Consider the following 18,728-nt stretch of genomic DNA (forward strand, 5'->3'; position numbering starts at 1 on the left):
GCTCCTGGTGAAGGGCGTCGTAGCACCATTTCCAGCAATTGAAGAGATAATGCGTGCGAACTGACTTATCATACCAGGACGGGAATCGGGAGAGTCGTACACCACACGCCACAATCAAGGCACAATCGCTTCCGTAGAGTCGCCATCAAATCCTTGCTACACTCTATCAACATGGCTCGACATCGTGCGGTGCTAAACGATGCAGCATTTCATTGCGAGATTAACGAGGCTGGAACCAGACGACGGTTGCAAATGAACGGCACCCCGGAAGGACTGTCCACGGGTAATGTACACGGTTCGGCAAAGGTATCACCGGAAGAGGATAAGATCGAGGTGTTGCCGGACGATTCTCCTTTGGATGGGCCGGAACGGTTCGCTGGAGCCGGTAAACCTCTGACCAGCATCGAAGATCGATTCCAGTCTGAAATGGCCGACAGTAACCATCGGGTAATGGGCGTCAACGTAAGCTTCTCGCAGGTAGGTTCAAGCTTGGATTTATTCTGATCAGCTTTAGAGCGATTGAATGTGAAATAATGGGACTTTTCTCTCACACGCAGAGCTTTCGGCGCTGGTCGAGCAACTTTGGACGCAGCGTTAAGAACAATAAACGCACAGTTTATAACAAAACCATCCGTCTGATGCCGTCGCGAATCCAGAAGAGTAAGTCCGCAAGTCCTGCTGGAGTAAGAAATAGCTCTAACCATTCGCTTTCGCCCCAGCTCTCTCGATCGATGGAGATCTTATCACGACGAGCGCCTCAGACGTCGACCACATCACGATGGAACTTGGCCAACGAGAGCAGCTAATGGAAGACAACCCGATCGCGGAACAGCTCCGCATCGAGGCGATCAAATCGATTGCACACAAGATCTCGACCAAGCGCCAAATCCGGGAACATCTATCCCAAACGGTTCACCGTCGTGCAACTCGCGCGAAATCGATCGGACTCCTGCGGCGGTACCGATACAGCGCTAAACTGTACGCTTCTCGAGGAGCTAAACTCCTCAAAAGCTACGTCACCAACTTCGAGCTGTTCTACGGCAGCATGAAGCAGATCGAGGGCCACTTTGGTAGTCGCATCAGCGCGTATTTCCGGTTTCTACGCCGGCTGTTGGTGCTAAACCTTGCGTTGTTACTATTTGTCGGTTCGTTCGTGACATTCCCGCAATTGTTGGCAGGACCCGACGATACAGGGACGGCTTTGCAGCAGTTTCATATACGGAATTTATTCACCGGCGAGGTAAGCGTAGGGAGCGAGTTTCGCCCTCGATTTCTGCTAGAGTTTTAAACATCTAAACCAATAGGCGTAGTTTGACTTTTCTATCTATACTCATGCTTACGAATTCTAACACTCAGGATGCTACTATTGGTAAGTTGCTAACATGATGCTAACCGTTGGTTCTTTGATATGCTTTTTATCACATTTCCATATTTCATTAGATATTCTGCGATACGTTCATTGTAACGCATAACTTTCATATGTTCATATTAGTAGTGCCATTTGCAATTTAACAACTATATTGTAGTGCATTATAGAACAGATGGTCATTTCATTTAAGATCTTTGAGGAAAAAGCTAATCTTAGTTTTACAAAGTTTTATAAAACATTTTTAACAACAGTTTGGTGGCATTGCTCCCAAAACAAATCACTTTTATGACATATAAATGGATGATAGTATACTCAAGACTCTTGATCGTGCTCTTCCACGTGTTCTGATGAATCAAGTTTATCAGATTTCACCTTCAATCGTCGTTACTTGCAATTTGTTCACCAGAAAAAAACTAACACAAGACTTTCTCATTCCAACAGGGGTTCCTAACCGATTCGGTGATGTACTACGGTTCGTACAGCAACCGCTCCTTCACGATGGTACCAGGCACGGCCGAATACAGTCTACCACATGCCTACTTCCTGACCATCATCCTTCTCCTCTTGGCCACGTTTATCGTCGTTTCCATCAGCATGGGCCGCTCGTACCGAGTTAGCTTCATCGAATCAAGTGCGACGGTACAAAACATCCTAACGCACAAGATCGTCTGCTCGTGGGATTACGGTATTGCAAACGAAAAAGCGGCTCGTCTCAAACACGCCAACATCCTGCATGAGCTGCTGGATTATCTCAGCGAGCGGAATCGAATACCGGTTCCGACAGGACGTTGGGCAAGGCTCCAAGCAACCGCTCTACATTCGGTAGCTCACTTAACCGTCCTAGTGATGATTGGTGGCGTTGCTGCTAGTCTTTGGGCGCTATTGATGCGATTTAGTGCGACGAGTCACTTCACGAACTGGTCTGCTCTTTACGTTTCACTGGTGTCCCAAATCGCGACGGTTGCGTTCGGATATGCCTGTCAGTTACTAGGCCGACTTGAGCACTACCGACAGACGACAACTCAGATGAACATCAACCTGTTACGACGCTTCCTGCTGCAGGTTACGATCGTTGGTGTGCTGGTGGCACATTGGCTTACACGTTCTCATGATGAAACCTGCTGGGAAACGACCGTTGGTCAGGAGCTATACCGATTGCTTGTCGTTGACCTGTTTCTCTCAACTATACTGCTGGGAGGAGTACGTGCCGCACGTTACCTCCTTCACACCCACTATGGAAGTGTAGGATTGGGTCGGTACCTAACACCTCCACCATTCTGCATCGAAACACACACCCTCGGGTTGGTGTACAATCAGACACTGCTCTGGTTCGGAGTTCTTTTCGCTCCACTGCTCGTTCTGCTCGTCACGCTCAAGTTCCTGCTCGTCTTCTACGTGGATAAGTACGAGCTGATCTACTTGTGTCAGCCACCAGCCCGGCTTGGCCGCTCCAGTCAAACCCAGACACTCTTCCTTGTGCTCGCGTTTGTATCACTTTTTGGGGTGATCATCACACACGGCTACATCATCATGCAGGTCCCAGTGAGCGCTGGTTGTGGGCCATTCCGTGGCACTCAGTACATGTACCAGCTCTTCATGCAGGGTATCCTAAAGCTGCGTGAGGAACACCTCTTCTGGCGCGTCTTCGTTTACGTCACCAAACCGGCCATCATCGGTGGTGTTCTGCTGACGATGGGGGTCGTTACGTACTACCTGCGAGCGAAGTCCCGCGCACAGATCGCGAAGGTGAAGCTGCTCAAGGAGCTGCTGTATATGGAGGCGAAGGATAAGGAGTTTTTGCTCGCGAATCTCAGTAAGGTGACACGAGGTACCGATGGAACGATGGAGCAACTCGAGCGTATTGAGTTGATCGGTGCAGGACGTGTTAATGGACCTGCAGATCAGTACTACAGCGATCCCTGCGCTACCTGGCGGTACGAGGAGTCACCACGGCATGGTGAGGACTCACCTAGCGATCGGGGACAGGATATCGCCAACATCGCCTCTAGTTCAGGCTATCAGCGTACGTTTTGTTGCTCTCTAACACACAACCGGGGTGTCCTAATACATTTCTTGCTTTTTTTCCCAGCAGGTTTCGAAGATGAGGAACAATTACGCATGAGAAGAACCTAACCCCGGGACGAAGAGGCTGTTTATTTATTCGGAATAATCGTTAGATGCCCTCGACACAAACGTGAGCTGCAAAATGCAGTTAGTAGCAATGCGATCGTGAGATTCTATTTATTGAGCGCATTCTTAGGGACCAAATTGGGATAGGAGGCCGCCCAAGCAGCCTTCTTCCTTGTACTATGAGCGTATGTGAATGCAATAAGCCTAGCTAGCTGATTTGTTGGTTTTTTATCTATGCACCATTTAGTAGTTTAGTAGGACAAATATATTCGTTATTTAAATTAATTTCATTGCATTGTGGCTCGACATTCGACTTGTGAGAAAAAACAAGGGTCTTGCGTGATTAATTCTTTACCCCGTTTGTTGAGCGTAATCGTAGAAATAGACGCAGATGCAGTTGCAGCAGCTGTTCGCGAGCTAAATGGTTTATTTGAGCTTTTGGTGACCTTGCGTACCTAACTAGAGGTTACGGGGCGTTTTTTTTATGGCGCATTACAACACCACTCCATCCGACCGTGTCGATAACGCTGTTGACACGCGATAAACGATCCGATCGCAGGTTGAACACGGTCTCGAGTACAATAAATGAGCCCGATGACAAACCTTCCACTAACCCTTCTCTCCGTCTTCCCTGCCAAGTGCCGAGCCCTTCAACCCGACCTCGTGTGGGCCCATCATCAGGCCCTTCGCGACCGGAAGTGAACCATCCGACGAGCGGAAACACGATCTCGCGATGTAGCAGCATCCAACGCGACCCCGTGACGCCGTTTGCAAGCGAAACAATGTAACGGCCACACGCCCTCCCACCCCAAAAACCGTGGGGGGTATCGCGAGAAAAAAAAATAGAACAAAAGGGCCACCGCGTGGAACTGAAAGAGGGACCGTTGTTTTGTTACTGGTTACGCTTGACACCTTGGCAACCGAAGGGTTTTGGGTGGGGTGGAAGGGCGTCATCGGGAGGGTGGTGGGGGTGAATCACGGTGCAAAGAGAGCCACTTCTTTGTACACAAAGTGGTAAACAAAATGCTCACCCCTTTCGTGGCAAGGTGTGATTCACGCGGCACGCAATGAATTGGCAAAACTTTGTCATGATGGTGCCCTTTTTTGCGATGGGTGGGGATTGTTAGATGGGTGAGGGGGTTGATTGGGTGGTCTAGAAGGGTGGGCTTGAATTTATACCGTGCTTACACACAACGCCCCGATCCTCCGCCCCCACGGGGGTTGATATTAATAACACCTCGATCGTGCTAAGAAGGGGTGGAGGGGAAGGGGGTGGGGGGGGTTTCTGGCGTGTTTTTTTTCTTTCGCTGCAATTGTTGCCAGCAGCGTTAAGGGTGCCAAAATTATTACATTGCTTGCTATTCTTCTTTCCGGCGCCACTGGCGATAATTAGGATTAATAAATGGAGGTTTTTGGCAGTAGGGTATTTTATTTTTTATTCTCTAATTTCACAACACCCAACAGTGAAACGCAATCTATTCCCAAGTGCCCTGCACCGATAGCGTGAAGTTAGATAACGAATAAAGAATAATAAAAAAAAAAGGGTGAGCCCTTCATGCTGTTGTTCGAGCAGGCGTTGTGTTGTTGTTTGCAACCGGATCTGGAATGTGCGCTTTGGTGAGGCTCACCCTACAGCGGCTGGAACAGGCCACTCGGTATTTGCCACCCTACACAAAAAAAAGGTAGTATTGTCTGCCGCCCACCCCCACCCACCCTTGACCATCATCCCCTCTCGAAGCATTCCGGGGGCGCGTGCGTTGGTACTGGTGTTGGTACATTGCACGCGTGCGCCTTCGCGTGTGCCTGTGGGAGGGATGGGAGAGATGGGAGGGACAGCATGCACCCTAGGGATCCCCTTCGCACCTCCCCCCTCCCCCACTCACCCCCCGGAAACCATGCATCGTGGTACGCAGAAATCGTCAACACGTGCGTGTAAACGCGCGTTGCCGCCACGCTTCACTGACGGTCAGCCGAATTGCCGACACGCGAGCCCCCCACCCACCACCCACCAGGGGTGTGTGTGTGTGTGTGTGCGTGCGTGTGTGTGTTGTATGTGCAACTGCCCCACCGAAACTGGCACACATGGTGCGAGAAGTACGCTAGTAAGCTCACGGAAGCCACCGCAAACGGCCGGTTAGCCCCCGGTGGAAAGCAGATTTAGGAGCGGGTCAAACGGGCTATTAAAAGGTGAGCCGCACCGGTGGGGGAGCGGGGTGTGGGAGTGAGGGGAAGAGTCCTTCCCTGTTCGAGTGTCCTGCCGAGATGCGAGAGCGAATAGGCCGGGAAATGCGACGGGAACGAAGTGACGTGCGAACGTTGTTTTGATGAGTTGCTCAATTACCGGCCCGGTTGTGTGTCTGTCTGTATGTGTGTGTGTGTGCGTGTCAGGCTCTTGAGGGGGTGGCAGGAGGGGTGGGGGGGGGGGGGATCAGGACGAACACGAAACCATCAATTCGGCCATCAAACCCATCCAGGCGGCCATCAACGCTGGCTGCCACGATTCTCCAACCCAAAGCACTCACACACACCCGTCCGTGAGCCATCGATCGGTTGTGGATCGCGTGCGTGTGCGTGCGTGTGTGTGTGTGTCCTGCTGGCTGCACAGGTAGGAAGGAAACCCGCGCCAGGTGAGGGTCCTTTTTGGCATGGAAAACCGCCGATGGTCGCGAGATGGAAGCCCTTTTTTTGGAGGGCGCCACATCAACCAACACAACCAGCGCCAGCCATCGTCCATCAGCTGATAGTGCGTTGCTGTATGCGTGGCGCAATGGATCGCTGCACGTAGTCATTGGCATGCAGCAGATGGGAGGAAATATGCTGCGTTTTGGGGGACGTGTTGTATGCTTTTATGCTCGCATGGGGCCTCAAAGGAATGCAAAGTATGAATGTGCCTTACAAAAACTCCAGTTTCGGTGCTTTTTTACACCACCACCACCACCGTTAACAAATAGCGAAGCTTCACAAATCGCCAAAGAGGCCCAAATGCGGCTCCCCATTTTTTTGAACCGCACTTTGACAACCCTGGCTCTGGAAAGTTGGGGGCCCTTCTTCGGCACGAGATGAAAGGATAGTTGCGACCCTTCGGCGCATGAGTACGCGATGAAGCACAACAGAGAGCCCGCATAGTGCGGCAAGGACACACGAACTGCATCTTTCTACTTCTGCTCTCTCTCTCTCTCTCTCTCTCGCTCGCTCGCACGGATGCGCACTGGCTAGCGATGCTGGCACGCGTTTACATCAATAAAAGCGATTATACCACGCACCCAAGAGCGATCGAGAGAAGCAGCAGATGAGGAGAGAGCAACAAAAAAAACGCATTCGAATGCAAGCGAGAGAGAGAGAGAGAGTGCGCGTGTGAGAGGACATTGGCTTCCTCGAAAAAGCAAAAAATTCACTCCCAAACATCATCTGGTGGGAAGGGGAGAGGAGGGGGGGGGGAGATTGGTGAAAAGGTGACGTAGTTCATCTCGTTGTTTCCTCCCACCACCAACTTCACCCCCCCCCCTCCCCGCCTCTCATCAACCCACTGGGTGTAGCAGACCAGGTCGGTTTCTCCAGTGCTTCGACACCACTGGCCAGAAATGATGGAGGACACTTTCACGGCGTTCGCATTCGTGACCGGGTGCGTCTTTTTGGTGCCTTCCCTGCTCTACGTACGTGCGTGTGTGTGAGTGTGTGTGTGTGTCATACCCCCCCCCCTTTCCTCCTATCACCCACGCGGGAGTGGAGCCCTTTCGAGAGGAAAGCATTGTTTTGTTTGCAGTTCGAAGTGCACCTCCATTCCCACTCTCTGGCCGGTCACCACTTCTGGTCACCGGGGAAGGTGGGGAGGTAAAGGACAAAAAGCTTCTCCTACCAACCACTGCCTCACCCCCCCCCCTCCCTCCACCCTCTGGGGAAATCGATAAAAATTGCCCGCCCCCGGTCGCGAATTGCGCCGTCTCAGCACGGCCTGCGAGTGGAGAAGTAAACCTTTACAAACCATTTGTTGCATTACATTGTCGTTTCAGCGGTTCCTTCGGTTGGCCGTGCTTCGGTTGCCTGTGTCTTGTGCCCAAACACACCCACACACACACACACACACCTTCCTGGAGGGTCCTATCCTGCAGATAAAACCGGACGAATTGACAAAATCGATCCAAAAACGCCGATACCTGTTGCCTCTCGGAAGGCCTCGTGTGTTTGTGCTTAAGTGAGTGTTTGTGTTTCCGTGCGTGTGTGTGTGTGAAACACGTGTGTGTGTCCGGACCCCGAAAGGGCCACGGTCGCCTCCCCACCCGCTTCCAGCTTTCCCCTTCTTCCACGATGTCCGCCACCAACGATTACAACTCCCGGAAGCGGTTCGCCTTCGATGTCGACATGGAAATTGAAGCCGAGATGACCTCCAAGCTGAAGACAGGTGGGTAGAACCGGTAGCATTGCATCAACACCGTTACCTTTTGCAGGGCGTGAGGTGGGTGCCCTTAAAGGGATGCCAAGAAAAAGCCACAAGCTGTGAAGTGTGTACCTAATGAGAGGAATGAGAAGGATTCAGATCGATCTTACCGCGAGTGAACGCCCCAGAATCCTTAAACATCGACTGGCATGCTTTCGGAGTTCGATATCCTTAATGCTGGAACTTCCTCCGTGTACTGTGAGGCTTCGGAAATGAGTTTGAACGTCGAGCAATGACCCCCAGTTGGCCAAATTATCGCTTCTGGCGTGCTCGATTGTTCGATTACTCGATGAGAGGTCCACACGAAAGCCGCTGACCAGTGGCTTTGTAAATAGCTACCCTCTAAAGGGACCAACAGGGACGAACAAACACACGAAAACGAAACGGAAAAAGGGCCGTTAATTACCCCACCAAAAGACCACCTGAGCCCACATTCCAGCAAACCGAACCGGTCGTCGTACTCGATGACGACCTTTCAGCACGAAAACCTGAGCTCATTTCGATTCCAAATGGACAGCACGCGCAGCGATAGTGTCCACTTTCACCTCCCGAAGCACGACGGGATAGATAAGTAATTGGTTTTTCGACCGCTTTCGGGGAAGACAAGCCACCCGAAAATGGGACCAGAACACCCGGAATTGAGCTCGTCCAATCAATCAATCAGCTGGGTAGTTTATTGTCCAATTTATCTCTCCAATTTTGGAGCTCACTCACGGCTGGGCTGTGGTTGATGGTTCGGGTGGGGTGAGTATTAAATTTGGTACAATTACTGTCAACCGCGTGGCCGCCATTTTACCGGGAAATGGCAGTGTTGGAGACCCTTCAGCCCATCCTCATTTGTCAACCGAGCTGGGGTTTTGGCAGGCGGTCAATTTAGAGCTCCACAGGCCAGCAAAATTACTGCCAGCCGGGTACTGAGCAAAGGGAAACGCTCATGCCCTTCGGGTGCGTTTTAATCCCCAAAACAGCGTGTCGCGGCCGCTTTTGGATGCCATGATTAATCGAGAACTCGGCGTTCACCTCGTCGTTACGATTAATTAACGCCCCAACACCGATCGACAGGCGGCTCGTTGCTGATCCGTGGAATTCCGATCGAACTGGCGTGGCCACGTTGGGAGATCGGCCAAAACGTGTGACCTTCGCGTTGAGCAGAAGAAGGAAAAAAAATCGCGCCATTTTGGCAAACGAGCTGATTGGCTAAATGTCAGCCGGGAGAATGCCAAAAAACGTCACGCATTTCAGAACACGGTGAGCAAATAAAGGCAACGTGGTTCTGAGAGACGTTCCTAGAGGCCTAGCGTACCTATGTGAGGGGCGATTGGAAGTAATTCAAACGTGGATGGGTTATTTGAATGGTGGAAATTTGCAAGAAGCATCCGATTACTCGTTGGTGTCAAATTTCCAACATCTCAACATGGCGGTGACGGTGTGGTTTTTTTTTTACTTTTCCCAACAAACCCACCGATGATGAGGGATAATGGTCTAAGTCTAAAATAATCCATCGAACGCCTGAGCATACTTTCCAAGCAGGCGTACCTCAGCTTCATTAGCGAACACCGGTAACGCGGCGTCGCCATGACAACTCGAGCCCAGTTGCCGGAAGTTGCCCTCATTTAGCGTCACATTTCCTTCAAAATGGCGCAAAAAAAGAAACCCAAACAAAGCGAACCGAAGCAAGCTGAGCAGAAGTACGGAAGTACCAGGCGTGCTCGATGGCGAGATGGCCCGGTTTTATTCATTTCTTTGCGAGTCCGGCGTAAACAACGACGTCGTCAAGATACGCAGGTAGACAACAAAAGATGCGCGCGACAGGGACACGTAGAGCGGGGTCCGGTACTGCTGCAGCTGTTCTTTGTCCCTTCCGAAACTGGACCAAACCGTTCACGGTCGAGCCTGAAACTCACCTGACGTTAAGGTGACACCTCCGTCTCGTCTCGTTCGCGTACTACACCTGGAAGAAGTTAGCGAGGGGTTTTTCATTCACAAAATTCACAGACGAACAGGCGGTGTTGGGTTGTCGTCGAGGTTCAAGGGGGGAATGTTTTATCAATATCATGCGCACGATACCAGCTCATGTGTCGGGCTGCTGAGGCGCTGGTCGATTTAAGTTGTCGAGAACACATGCCACTAGGTTAGGTCAGTGAATGTACAGAGCTACTAAAGGTATATGATGGCTCAAATTACGTCTTAGGGATGTGTACAGTAGACTATTTTTAAGGGGATTAAAAACCATTTGCAATGGAGTCAAACATGCTTATATATTTAGTTTATCTTCTGTCACCATGAGAATATGAATCCATCAACCTAAAACGACCGTCGACTCACTGAAATGCGGACACTAGCGGCTCTCAGCAGGTGGTTACCCTGGGCAACCATGAAAGGTCTTTAAGGGCAGAAGGGTTCGAAGCTAGAACCACATCCAGCTCGAGGTGTGTTCGTGCCGGTTTCACGGTGCTTGTGTGCTTGTTTCTAGTGACATTTGCCGCTAGAGTCCTTCCCAAATCTGGCCAACCACTAGTCAGTGATGTGTGTCGCAGAAGCGCGTAAAGTCGTCGCATTCTGACCCACGACGTTCTCACCACATCGATTAGACGCACGCTGGATTACGTAAAAATTTTTGCCCATTTTTCGGGTTCACCCAACAACTCCGTGTGATACGTGTGAAACGTCCGATAAGTGGAACAACTGGCAAGCCCATTCCACGAGCGGCACTGATTTTGTGATATCCCCGATCGACTCAATATCGCATCACACGTGATAAACCCACGAACCGAAATGGATCCACTTATGCCGGGAGCTCGGAAGCCGTTGGAAGTGATAATAAAATTATCTTATCGATGATAATTGCGCGCTGCCAACTTGCGATCATGGTACGAGAGCAAACGACTCCAACCGGTCAGTTCTGATCCGCCATTAGCCACGCGACGCTGTTCCAGAGTACGTCCTACGGTGGAACGTTCCGTCGCGTTTGTAACATAGTGGGCATTTGTGACAACGCCACCGAACGTCAGATCAACGACCACGCGAGAGCAGAGAGTGCGAGATAGAGAGTGAGAGAGCAGAGGGTGTGATATCTAAATTTAGCACTTCGCACCCGAGTAACCTCTGCGATCACCAGACGTTCGTTGGGTGCAAAGCCTCCATTCTTGACTCTCGTACTCCTGTCTGATCGTTGTCACCGAACCAGCGCTCGTGTATGCGCGCGCACGTTCTGTCAAACAGCTGCGGACCTGCCGGCAAACATCGGGAGAGATCCCACCCTCCCAAAAGGAGGAAGAACACGGTGGCGGCGTGTGGATAGGATAGTGTCAGCATCCCGCTATCTCGCAAAAAGGCAGAGATCGGGTTTTGCGTGCTCACGAACCGGCCCATCCTCAGTAGATGTCTGCATGCCAGACCGGTCTGGTGTGATTTGTTGATCGTCGGGATTTACCGTCAAGGTGTACTACCTGCTATCCACTACGTCCGTCACGGGGGTCTCACGTGTCTGCCGGAGATCCGAGAAGGTGGAGTTTTGGTTTTGCGTTAGTTTTGGTGTTGCTAGCCACCTGCACATCCTGAGCCGGCTCACTGACACGGTTGACACGCGATCAACAGCCACACAAACACGCACCCAGTCTCGGGGGCAGGGGCCTAGTTGTCCAGAGTGTGTGAGTGCTTGGAGTGAGTGAGGGTTTTTTGTTGTTTTTTTTTTGACGACGGCAACATCAGCTGTCAGAGAGATCACCTAGAAGAGACCCAACCCAAACAGCTTGAAAGATGAGCGCGAGAGGTGTGCTGCTGAAGTGCGATCTGAACTCGTCCTTCGATCAACCGGACCCCGCCATGATCATGTCACCTCGATCACCCGCCATCCTGCTCAACGATTACTTCTCACCGGAAGGTTAGTGTTTGTGTGTGTTCGTTCCCTCTCGAAAACGTTGCGACGCTCGCGTGACGCATTTATTGTCGGATAGGTTCTTTGGATCGCAGGTTCTCGCACCCGATCCGGCCAGAGAAGCCATCTGGCAACAGCCAGTGACGTCGTAGCAGAAGATCAAGAATTAGGACACTGGGTCTGGTGGCCGTTCGAGAATAATACCCCCGTGCCGAGCGATAAAACACAATTATTAACACCCAGTCGCGCTTGTTTGTCGGGGTTGTGACAGAAGCTCGCGAGAAAGAGGCCGCACATTTAATACACACTGTTGCCAGGGATGTGGGTCACCTGCAGGGAGTCGACGTCGCAACAAAGTGCGCACAAAATGGCGCCGATTGTTGCCTCTTTATCGGTCGGCACTGTCGCGGCGTATCCGAGATGGTATATCACCGACTGGCGCCTCGCGTCAGATGTTTGAACAAGCGGCCTCCTACCTCGATACCTATCGGAGATCCCATCTCCGCCCAGAGGGGGATGCCGCAACGTCGCGCTCAACAAAGATAACCAAGGTTGACCACGCTGTGATGCCACTCTAATCAGCGCTCGTGTGGCAGCTGCGATGACTCGCTTATCAGCAGTGGGCTCAGGTCTAGTCTCATCTCGCCGCACAATCGCCGCTCCGTCGGATGTGCTGTCACTGTCTTTCGCTTCCGAATGACGGTAGAAATCGAGAACCAAGCCTGCTTGGAGGGTAGGCCATGGAAGGCAAAATCAACAAGTCCCTCATCTGCTGCTACCGGTGGATCTGTGGCGAACCAGTCGGCTGTACATCGCTCCTCATTCAACATCGATCGACGGTCAGTTCATCGTCGATTGAAGATCAGAGTGTTACTTGACGGTCGGTGTTTTTTTGTTGTGTGTGTATGTGTGTTGGAAAATTGTTACCAAAAAAAACCAACATCATGTACCGAAAAAGGGAGATCAATTTCAACAAGCAGGACTCGCGCACTCTGCTACAGGTGCTCGAGGATCAAAAGATCATGGAGGCGATGAAGCAGGCACGAATGGCTGCAGAGGCGTCGATTCTCACGCCCATTGGTGACATCGGTATGACACCAGTCATCAGATTCGTGGGCTTTTCTGCTCACCTCACCTAATCCCGGCGACTATCTCTGTTCGCGCGCCTGCAGCTCCTGTCGTAAGGCAATCAGTAATTGAGTTTGGCGTTTTTTTTTTCTCCTGGTTTTATTCTCAGTTCAGGGTAGCGAATCTCCTGCCGGGCATGCGATCGGTAGTGCTGCAGGAGGTGCCGTCGGTGGTGCAGGTGTACTTAGCGGAGCGCTCAGCCTGTCGCAAGAGGACATTGTCGGAGTGCTGCCGAATGAGATTTCTGCCCCGTACGAAGTGCCGCAGTTCCCGATCGAGCAGATCGAGAAGAAGCTCCAGCTACAGCGGCAGCTGAACGCCAAGTAAGTATGCGGAAGACGTAAAGGAAGTTTGCATCATCAACCAGGGTGTGTAATATTGCGAAATGGCTAAAAATACGTCCCGGAGGTGTAACGGTTTCTGCCAATGTCGCTTACGAAACGTCGTGCTCCTGAGAGTCCTCGCGGAAGACCACGCGTTCTTGGACAGTGGTCAGTGTCCAGACACGTGGCTTTCCACCTGGCTAGGTGAGGTTAGGGGCCGGTTGAGTGACAAGTTGCCGCACGCGAACAACGTCAACATGGTTCGCGTGTTGGCGCGTGTTTAACTACTTTCGGAAGCGAATGTCACCATCGCAAAGCAAGAACTCCCACCTCAATCGATTCATCGAAGTATGTTCATTTTTTTTTCGCGTGCTTTTCACCGCAGACTGTCTTTTGAGCTCCTGCGTGTGGGTGTTTCTATTTTTTTCTTTCGTGCTGTTTTCTTACGCGGCTTGCGATCCTGACAAACCAACCCCACCGGTGGGTGCATAATCCAATTTGAATCACCCCGAGTTGTGACGAGCTGCAACCGTACGTCAGTGCGTGGTACGCGTCCAACCGTGCAGGACCTTTTTTTTCTCGATACACCTTCATACAGGCCAGTCAGGCATGCTGGGTAGTGCCGTTGATACGAAAAAATGGCTTTCCGAGTGGGATCTCCTCAGGTTAGTTACATCCCGCGCGTGGCGTTCTTCTATTCTTGGAAAAGAGAGAGAGTGAGAGAGAATGAAAAGAGCACAGAGGCGCACGTCAGGATCCTGAGAGGCAAGTGAGGTTAGCTTCTGCTGATAAGCATCGCCTTCCAGAGACACACAAAACTGATAGGAACCTGCATCCGGATGAGCTGGCGCCATTAGAGCAGGCTAGTGCGATTGCCTATTCTGATTGGAATGCTTTCTCGTCTCTGTCGGGTCGTGTGGGTCGACTACCCTCTGCTTGGGGGTGCAGTTTTTCTCGCAGTACATTCGTGCATCCCAGCCGCATTGCTATTTTTGTGCCGGGTGTGGCATTTTTTTTCCACTTCGTTGAGGCTGCTGATAATTAGTGAATTGGAAAAATCGATTGACCGATCAATTAGCCAATCGAGCTGTAAGTGACGAGAGACTGGGGTGAATATCGGTTTAGGTTCAGTACTTCCGTGGGGTTTGGTTCGAATGCAACCGAGCAAGCAACACCTTGCACTGGAGTGACAAATAAGAGCGCAAATATCAGCCTTTCGTTCGTTTTGCTTGGTAAGCGTGTTAAACTACGTCAAACGAAGGATAAGCGGGGCATCAAACGAAGGACAGAAAGGGCAACAAGCATTAACTTCATAATAGTTTTTAAAGCCGTATTGAATTGACCATAAAAAGGCATATATCAACTCCCGTCACAACGTTTTATGCACAGAAAATGAGCGGCATCCTCCCACTAGAATTGCAACAGCTCATCCCATTGCTTTCTTTCTGCAGGGTCATGGAACAGGATCGACACTCGACCGCTCCAGAAGTCCACCCGGATGAGCAGCTGCCCTTCGATGAGCATGACTTTGTGGCCCATTTCCAGCGCGTCTCAATCTCAGGCGAAGACACCAGCGGTGTACCACTGGATGATCTCGAACGTGCCTCCACACTACTGGTAAAGGCACTCGAGCTCCGGGAGAAGTACATGCGCAACTCGCACCAGACGTTCCCGCAGACAACGGCACGGTTCCTGAAGTCAACGCATTCGAGCACGATCACGCATCAGGAGCGCAAATCCATCGCTGGTAAGTGATCAAGTGGTCAAGTGACAGGAAGGGAATAAGAGGAAGGGACAGGGTCACAGGAGAGAATAGTGTGCGCAAGGGTGGTAGGTAATCACGGCAGCAGTAGCAGAACCAGCAACGCCATACAGTTGACCGTCTTATCTTCTTCTGAACTTCCTTATCGCACCGTGCCGGTGGGGTGTGTTTCGATTTCGCCATCTTCTTCGACACTAGCGTCCTCTACAGCCGATCGATCGTCTCAATAGTAACGTGTTGTTTTTTTTATTCACGCCATCCGGTTTTTTGTTTTGCTTTTTTAGTTTAACATTTATTTTTCATTTCTTCTGTATGCTCTGAAGCTCGCTCGCTGTTTATGTTTCTTTTATATATTTTGAATTTTACATATTTTGCTTCTCTCCTTCCCTTGCTCTTGGTCTGCACAATCAAACATGGCCTCCCACACACACACGTGCCTTTCTATGTTGAAACCTCCTCAAATGATTCTCGGAAACCCCCTCGCGTCTTCTTTTTCGACCAACGCGATGCCGGCCCCTTTATGGTTAGTGGGTTAAGTGTTTTTCCTTTTGTTTTGCTCTTTTTTATATGTTTTTTTTTTTAATTTTGTTTCATTATTTCGGACGTCCGGTTTTTGTGTTTCGTTTTATATGTTTCTTATTTATCTTCTTTACCTTGCCCTTTTGCTGGTTTTAATTTTCATTGATTCATTTACGTTTCACTTTCTTTCAAATTATGTTGTTTTCTGTGCACTGTTTATGTTTTATTTTGTTATCGTCTTGTTTTTTCTTTCTTTCTGGTTACTTACCTTGTATGTCAGTGCTATTTATTAGAATCTTTCCCCCTCTATTGGTTTTAAAATTGAGCTTCCCTATTCGGTTCGGACTACAAAATTGCTGCGCTTGATGTACTCCAAGTTGATGTACATCGCAACGGATTCCTGCTCCTCTGCGATTTATTTCACGTTCCGTGGAATACCTTCACACTAACCGCTCGATAGCGTAGTGCTAGACATACATAGTTCCACCTGGTAGAGCTGCATCTGTCTGTTGATTTCCTTCCGCTGTGATCTAATTGCTCGTGGTACAAATGAACGCCCTGTGCAGCCGGTTTGTAACCGTACATGAAGCGAATGTGCGTGTTTTGCAATGCGTCACCAATGAAATGTGCTCAGATGTGACTGTAAACCGATGCGTAAGGATGTGCTTGATAAACGTGAGCCTTTCTCTTTCTGCTTCTCCTTTCACCGTCTCGTGCAACACGCAGACCATCCAGTCAATCCACCGCAGAGTACGCAGTCACCGTGGGTGATCGAGATACCGAAGAACCTAAACTACAGCATCCGATCGGTGAACGGCGTGTTCGAGGTGTTCCCAACAGAGGAAGCGACCGAACCGCTACCGTATCACTACACCAAACTGCCGGACTTCGTGCAGGACATGCAGATGATGTGCTCGATGATCGCAGATGGACCGCTTAAGTCGTTCTGCTATCGTCGGCTTAGCTACCTATACTCCAAGTTCCAACTTCACGTGCTACTGAACGAACTGCGCGAGCTGGCATCGCAAAAAGCGGTACCCCATCGGGATTTCTACAACATCCGCAAGGTGGACACGCACATCCACGCGGCTAGCTGCATGAACCAGAAGCATTTGCTGCGTTTCATCAAGAAAACGCTGAAGAACAGCGCGGATGAGGTGGTAACGGTAACCAAGGGTACACCGATGACGCTCGCACAGGTGTTCCAGTCGATGAACCTCACCACGTACGATCTGACGGTTGACATGCTGGATGTGCACGCGGATCGCAACACCTTCCATCGGTTCGACAAGTTCAACGCCAAGTACAACCCGATCGGTGAGTCGCGGCTGCGCGAAGCCTTCCTCAAGACGGACAACTACCTGAACGGCAAGTACTTCGCCAACATCATCAAGGAGGTGGCGAGCGATTTCGAGGAGAGTAAGTACCAAAACGCGGAGTTGCGGCTCTCGATCTACGGCAAATCGCCGGATGAGTGGTACAAGCTGGCCAAGTGGGCCATTGACGGCAACGTGTACTCGGACAACATCCGCTGGTTGTTGCAGATACCGCGTCTCTAGTAAGTACCACGGAGAAAATGAGCTACCTAACCTTCTGCGTACTAACGTGTGGTGTCCGAATCGATTTCTAGTGACATCTTCAAGACGAACAAGCTCATGACGTCGTTCCAGCAGATCCTGGACAACGTATTCAAGCCATTGTTCGAGGCAACCAACAACCCGTCCGAGCATCCGGAGATACACACCTTCCTGCAGTACGTGATCGGCTTTGACTCCGTGGATGATGAGTCGAAACCCGAGAATCCTCTGTTCGATGGTGACGTTACACCTCCGGACCAGTGGACGGATGAGGAAAACCCACCGTACGCCTATTACATCTACTACATGTACGCCAACATGACCGTGCTGAATCACTTCCGGGCGGCTCGTGGTCTCAACACCTTCGTGCTGCGACCTCACTGCGGTGAAGCAGGTCCCGTGCAACATCTCGTCTGCGGTTACCTGATGGCGGAGAACATCTCGCACGGGCTGCTACTCCGCAAGGTGCCTGTACTGCAGTACTTGTACTACCTGGCACAGATCGGAATCGCAATGTCACCGCTGTCGAATAACTCGCTGTTCCTCAACTACGATCGCAATCCGTTCCCGGAGTATCTCGCTCGCGGGTTAGTCGTATCGCTCTCAACCGACGATCCACTTCAGTTCCATTACACCAAGGTATACTAGTCTCTACTCTCAGCTTGTCTCGAAGATCTAACATCATGCTATTTCACATCCCAGGAACCTCTGATGGAAGAGTACAGCATCGCGGCTCAGGTGTGGAAGCTGAGCTCGTGTGATATGTGCGAGTTGGCGCGCAACAGCGTGCTGATGTCTGGTTTCCCGCACAAGATGAAGCAACACTGGCTGGGTCCGAACTACACGCGGGAAGGTGTGGCCGGAAACGACATCACGCGCACCAACGTGCCCGACATACGGGTCGCCTTCCGTTACGAGTCCTTGCTGGACGAGCTGGCCAACATCTTCAAGGTGAACAACGAGCAGAAGATGCAGTACGCCTCGCAGCAGTAGATCACGGATTACCTCTGGATTTCCCGCTAAGTGGCGCTTCCGTTTGCCCCTTTCGTGTTCCGGTTTCCTTCGTGCCCAACCGGCTGCTGGTCCTCTTATTTCACCCGCCGGAACCGGGCTTCTTAGCGTTAGCTGGTTGTTATTTAGTTTTGTTTCCGGCGCGCGACAACCTGGGAGGGGTGGAGGCGTCAGCTCAAGGTTTCCGGGCGCATTTCTGGGTTCGTTATTTCCGGTCAAAAATGGTCTCTTACCGTTACCGGACGCACCGAACCAACTCTCAGTGCCTGTTGGACACTTCTCATTACTCGTAATTCGCAATAGTAGAACTCACAACACACAAAACCAAATCATTAGAAATGATACAGAAAGATAGGAAAGCAGGGCGCAAGAGAAAAGGAGAGATAAAGTGAGAAAGAGTAAAGGTAAAGGAAAACAATTCATTATATAACAAAGTTAATAAAGCAAAGGTATAGTACCTATATGCACATATACATGTATCAATATATAATTGATCATTTTTTAGTGCAATAAAAATGTCATCCTTCGTATGTCCTTTTGCTACATCCCGTATTCCGTCCCCGTGTGTCCTAAATATCCAAACTAGCTTTACAGGTA

The 18,728-nt window shown here is 50.7% G+C and overlaps 2 protein-coding genes across 3 annotated transcripts; both read left to right on the top strand.

Annotated features, from left to right (window-relative positions):
• Positions 1-171: 171 nt before the first annotated feature.
• On the top strand, positions 172-3,774 carry LOC128728498 (transmembrane channel-like protein 3). Its single transcript, XM_053822124.1, has 5 exons — positions 172-477; positions 558-660; positions 720-1,240; positions 1,811-3,392; positions 3,462-3,774. The coding sequence occupies exons 1-5, from the start codon at positions 172-174 to the stop codon at positions 3,500-3,502; spliced, it is 2,553 nt and encodes an 850-aa protein (XP_053678099.1). The 3' UTR covers positions 3,503-3,774.
• Positions 3,775-12,755: 8,981 nt separating this feature from the next.
• LOC128729344 (AMP deaminase 2) lies at positions 12,756-18,595 on the top strand. 2 transcript variants are annotated; one of them, XM_053823021.1, is made up of 6 exons: positions 12,756-12,927; positions 13,049-13,262; positions 14,714-15,009; positions 16,270-17,101; positions 17,174-17,759; positions 17,823-18,595. In XM_053823021.1, the coding sequence occupies exons 1-6, from the start codon at positions 12,756-12,758 to the stop codon at positions 18,111-18,113; spliced, it is 2,391 nt and encodes a 796-aa protein (XP_053678996.1). In that variant the 3' UTR covers positions 18,114-18,595. The 2 variants fall into 2 exon arrangements, with proteins under 2 accessions (XP_053678996.1, XP_053678997.1); XM_053823022.1 differs by having other exon boundaries at positions 12,756-12,900.
• The last annotated feature ends 133 nt before the right edge of the window (positions 18,596-18,728 follow it).

The sequence above is a fragment of the Anopheles nili genome, chromosome X (assembly GCF_943737925.1).
Source record: "Anopheles nili chromosome X, idAnoNiliSN_F5_01, whole genome shotgun sequence".
NCBI classification, from domain to species: Eukaryota; Metazoa; Arthropoda; class Insecta; order Diptera; family Culicidae; genus Anopheles; species Anopheles nili.

Coding starts and splice junctions, on each gene's coding strand:
- LOC128729344 (XM_053823021.1), top strand. CDS start 12,756: ATGTACCGAAAAAGGGAGATCAATTTCAACAAGCAGGACTCGCGCACT. Junction 17,102..17,173: donor TTGCAGATACCGCGTCTCTA/GTAAGTACCACG, acceptor ATCGATTTCTAG/TGACATCTTCAAGACGAACA. Junction 17,760..17,822: donor TTCAGTTCCATTACACCAAG/GTATACTAGTCT, acceptor TTCACATCCCAG/GAACCTCTGATGGAAGAGTA.
- LOC128728498 (XM_053822124.1), top strand. CDS start 172: ATGGCTCGACATCGTGCGGTGCTAAACGATGCAGCATTTCATTGCGAG. Junction 661..719: donor GCCGTCGCGAATCCAGAAGA/GTAAGTCCGCAA, acceptor CTTTCGCCCCAG/CTCTCTCGATCGATGGAGAT. Junction 1,241..1,810: donor GGAATTTATTCACCGGCGAG/GTAAGCGTAGGG, acceptor TCATTCCAACAG/GGGTTCCTAACCGATTCGGT.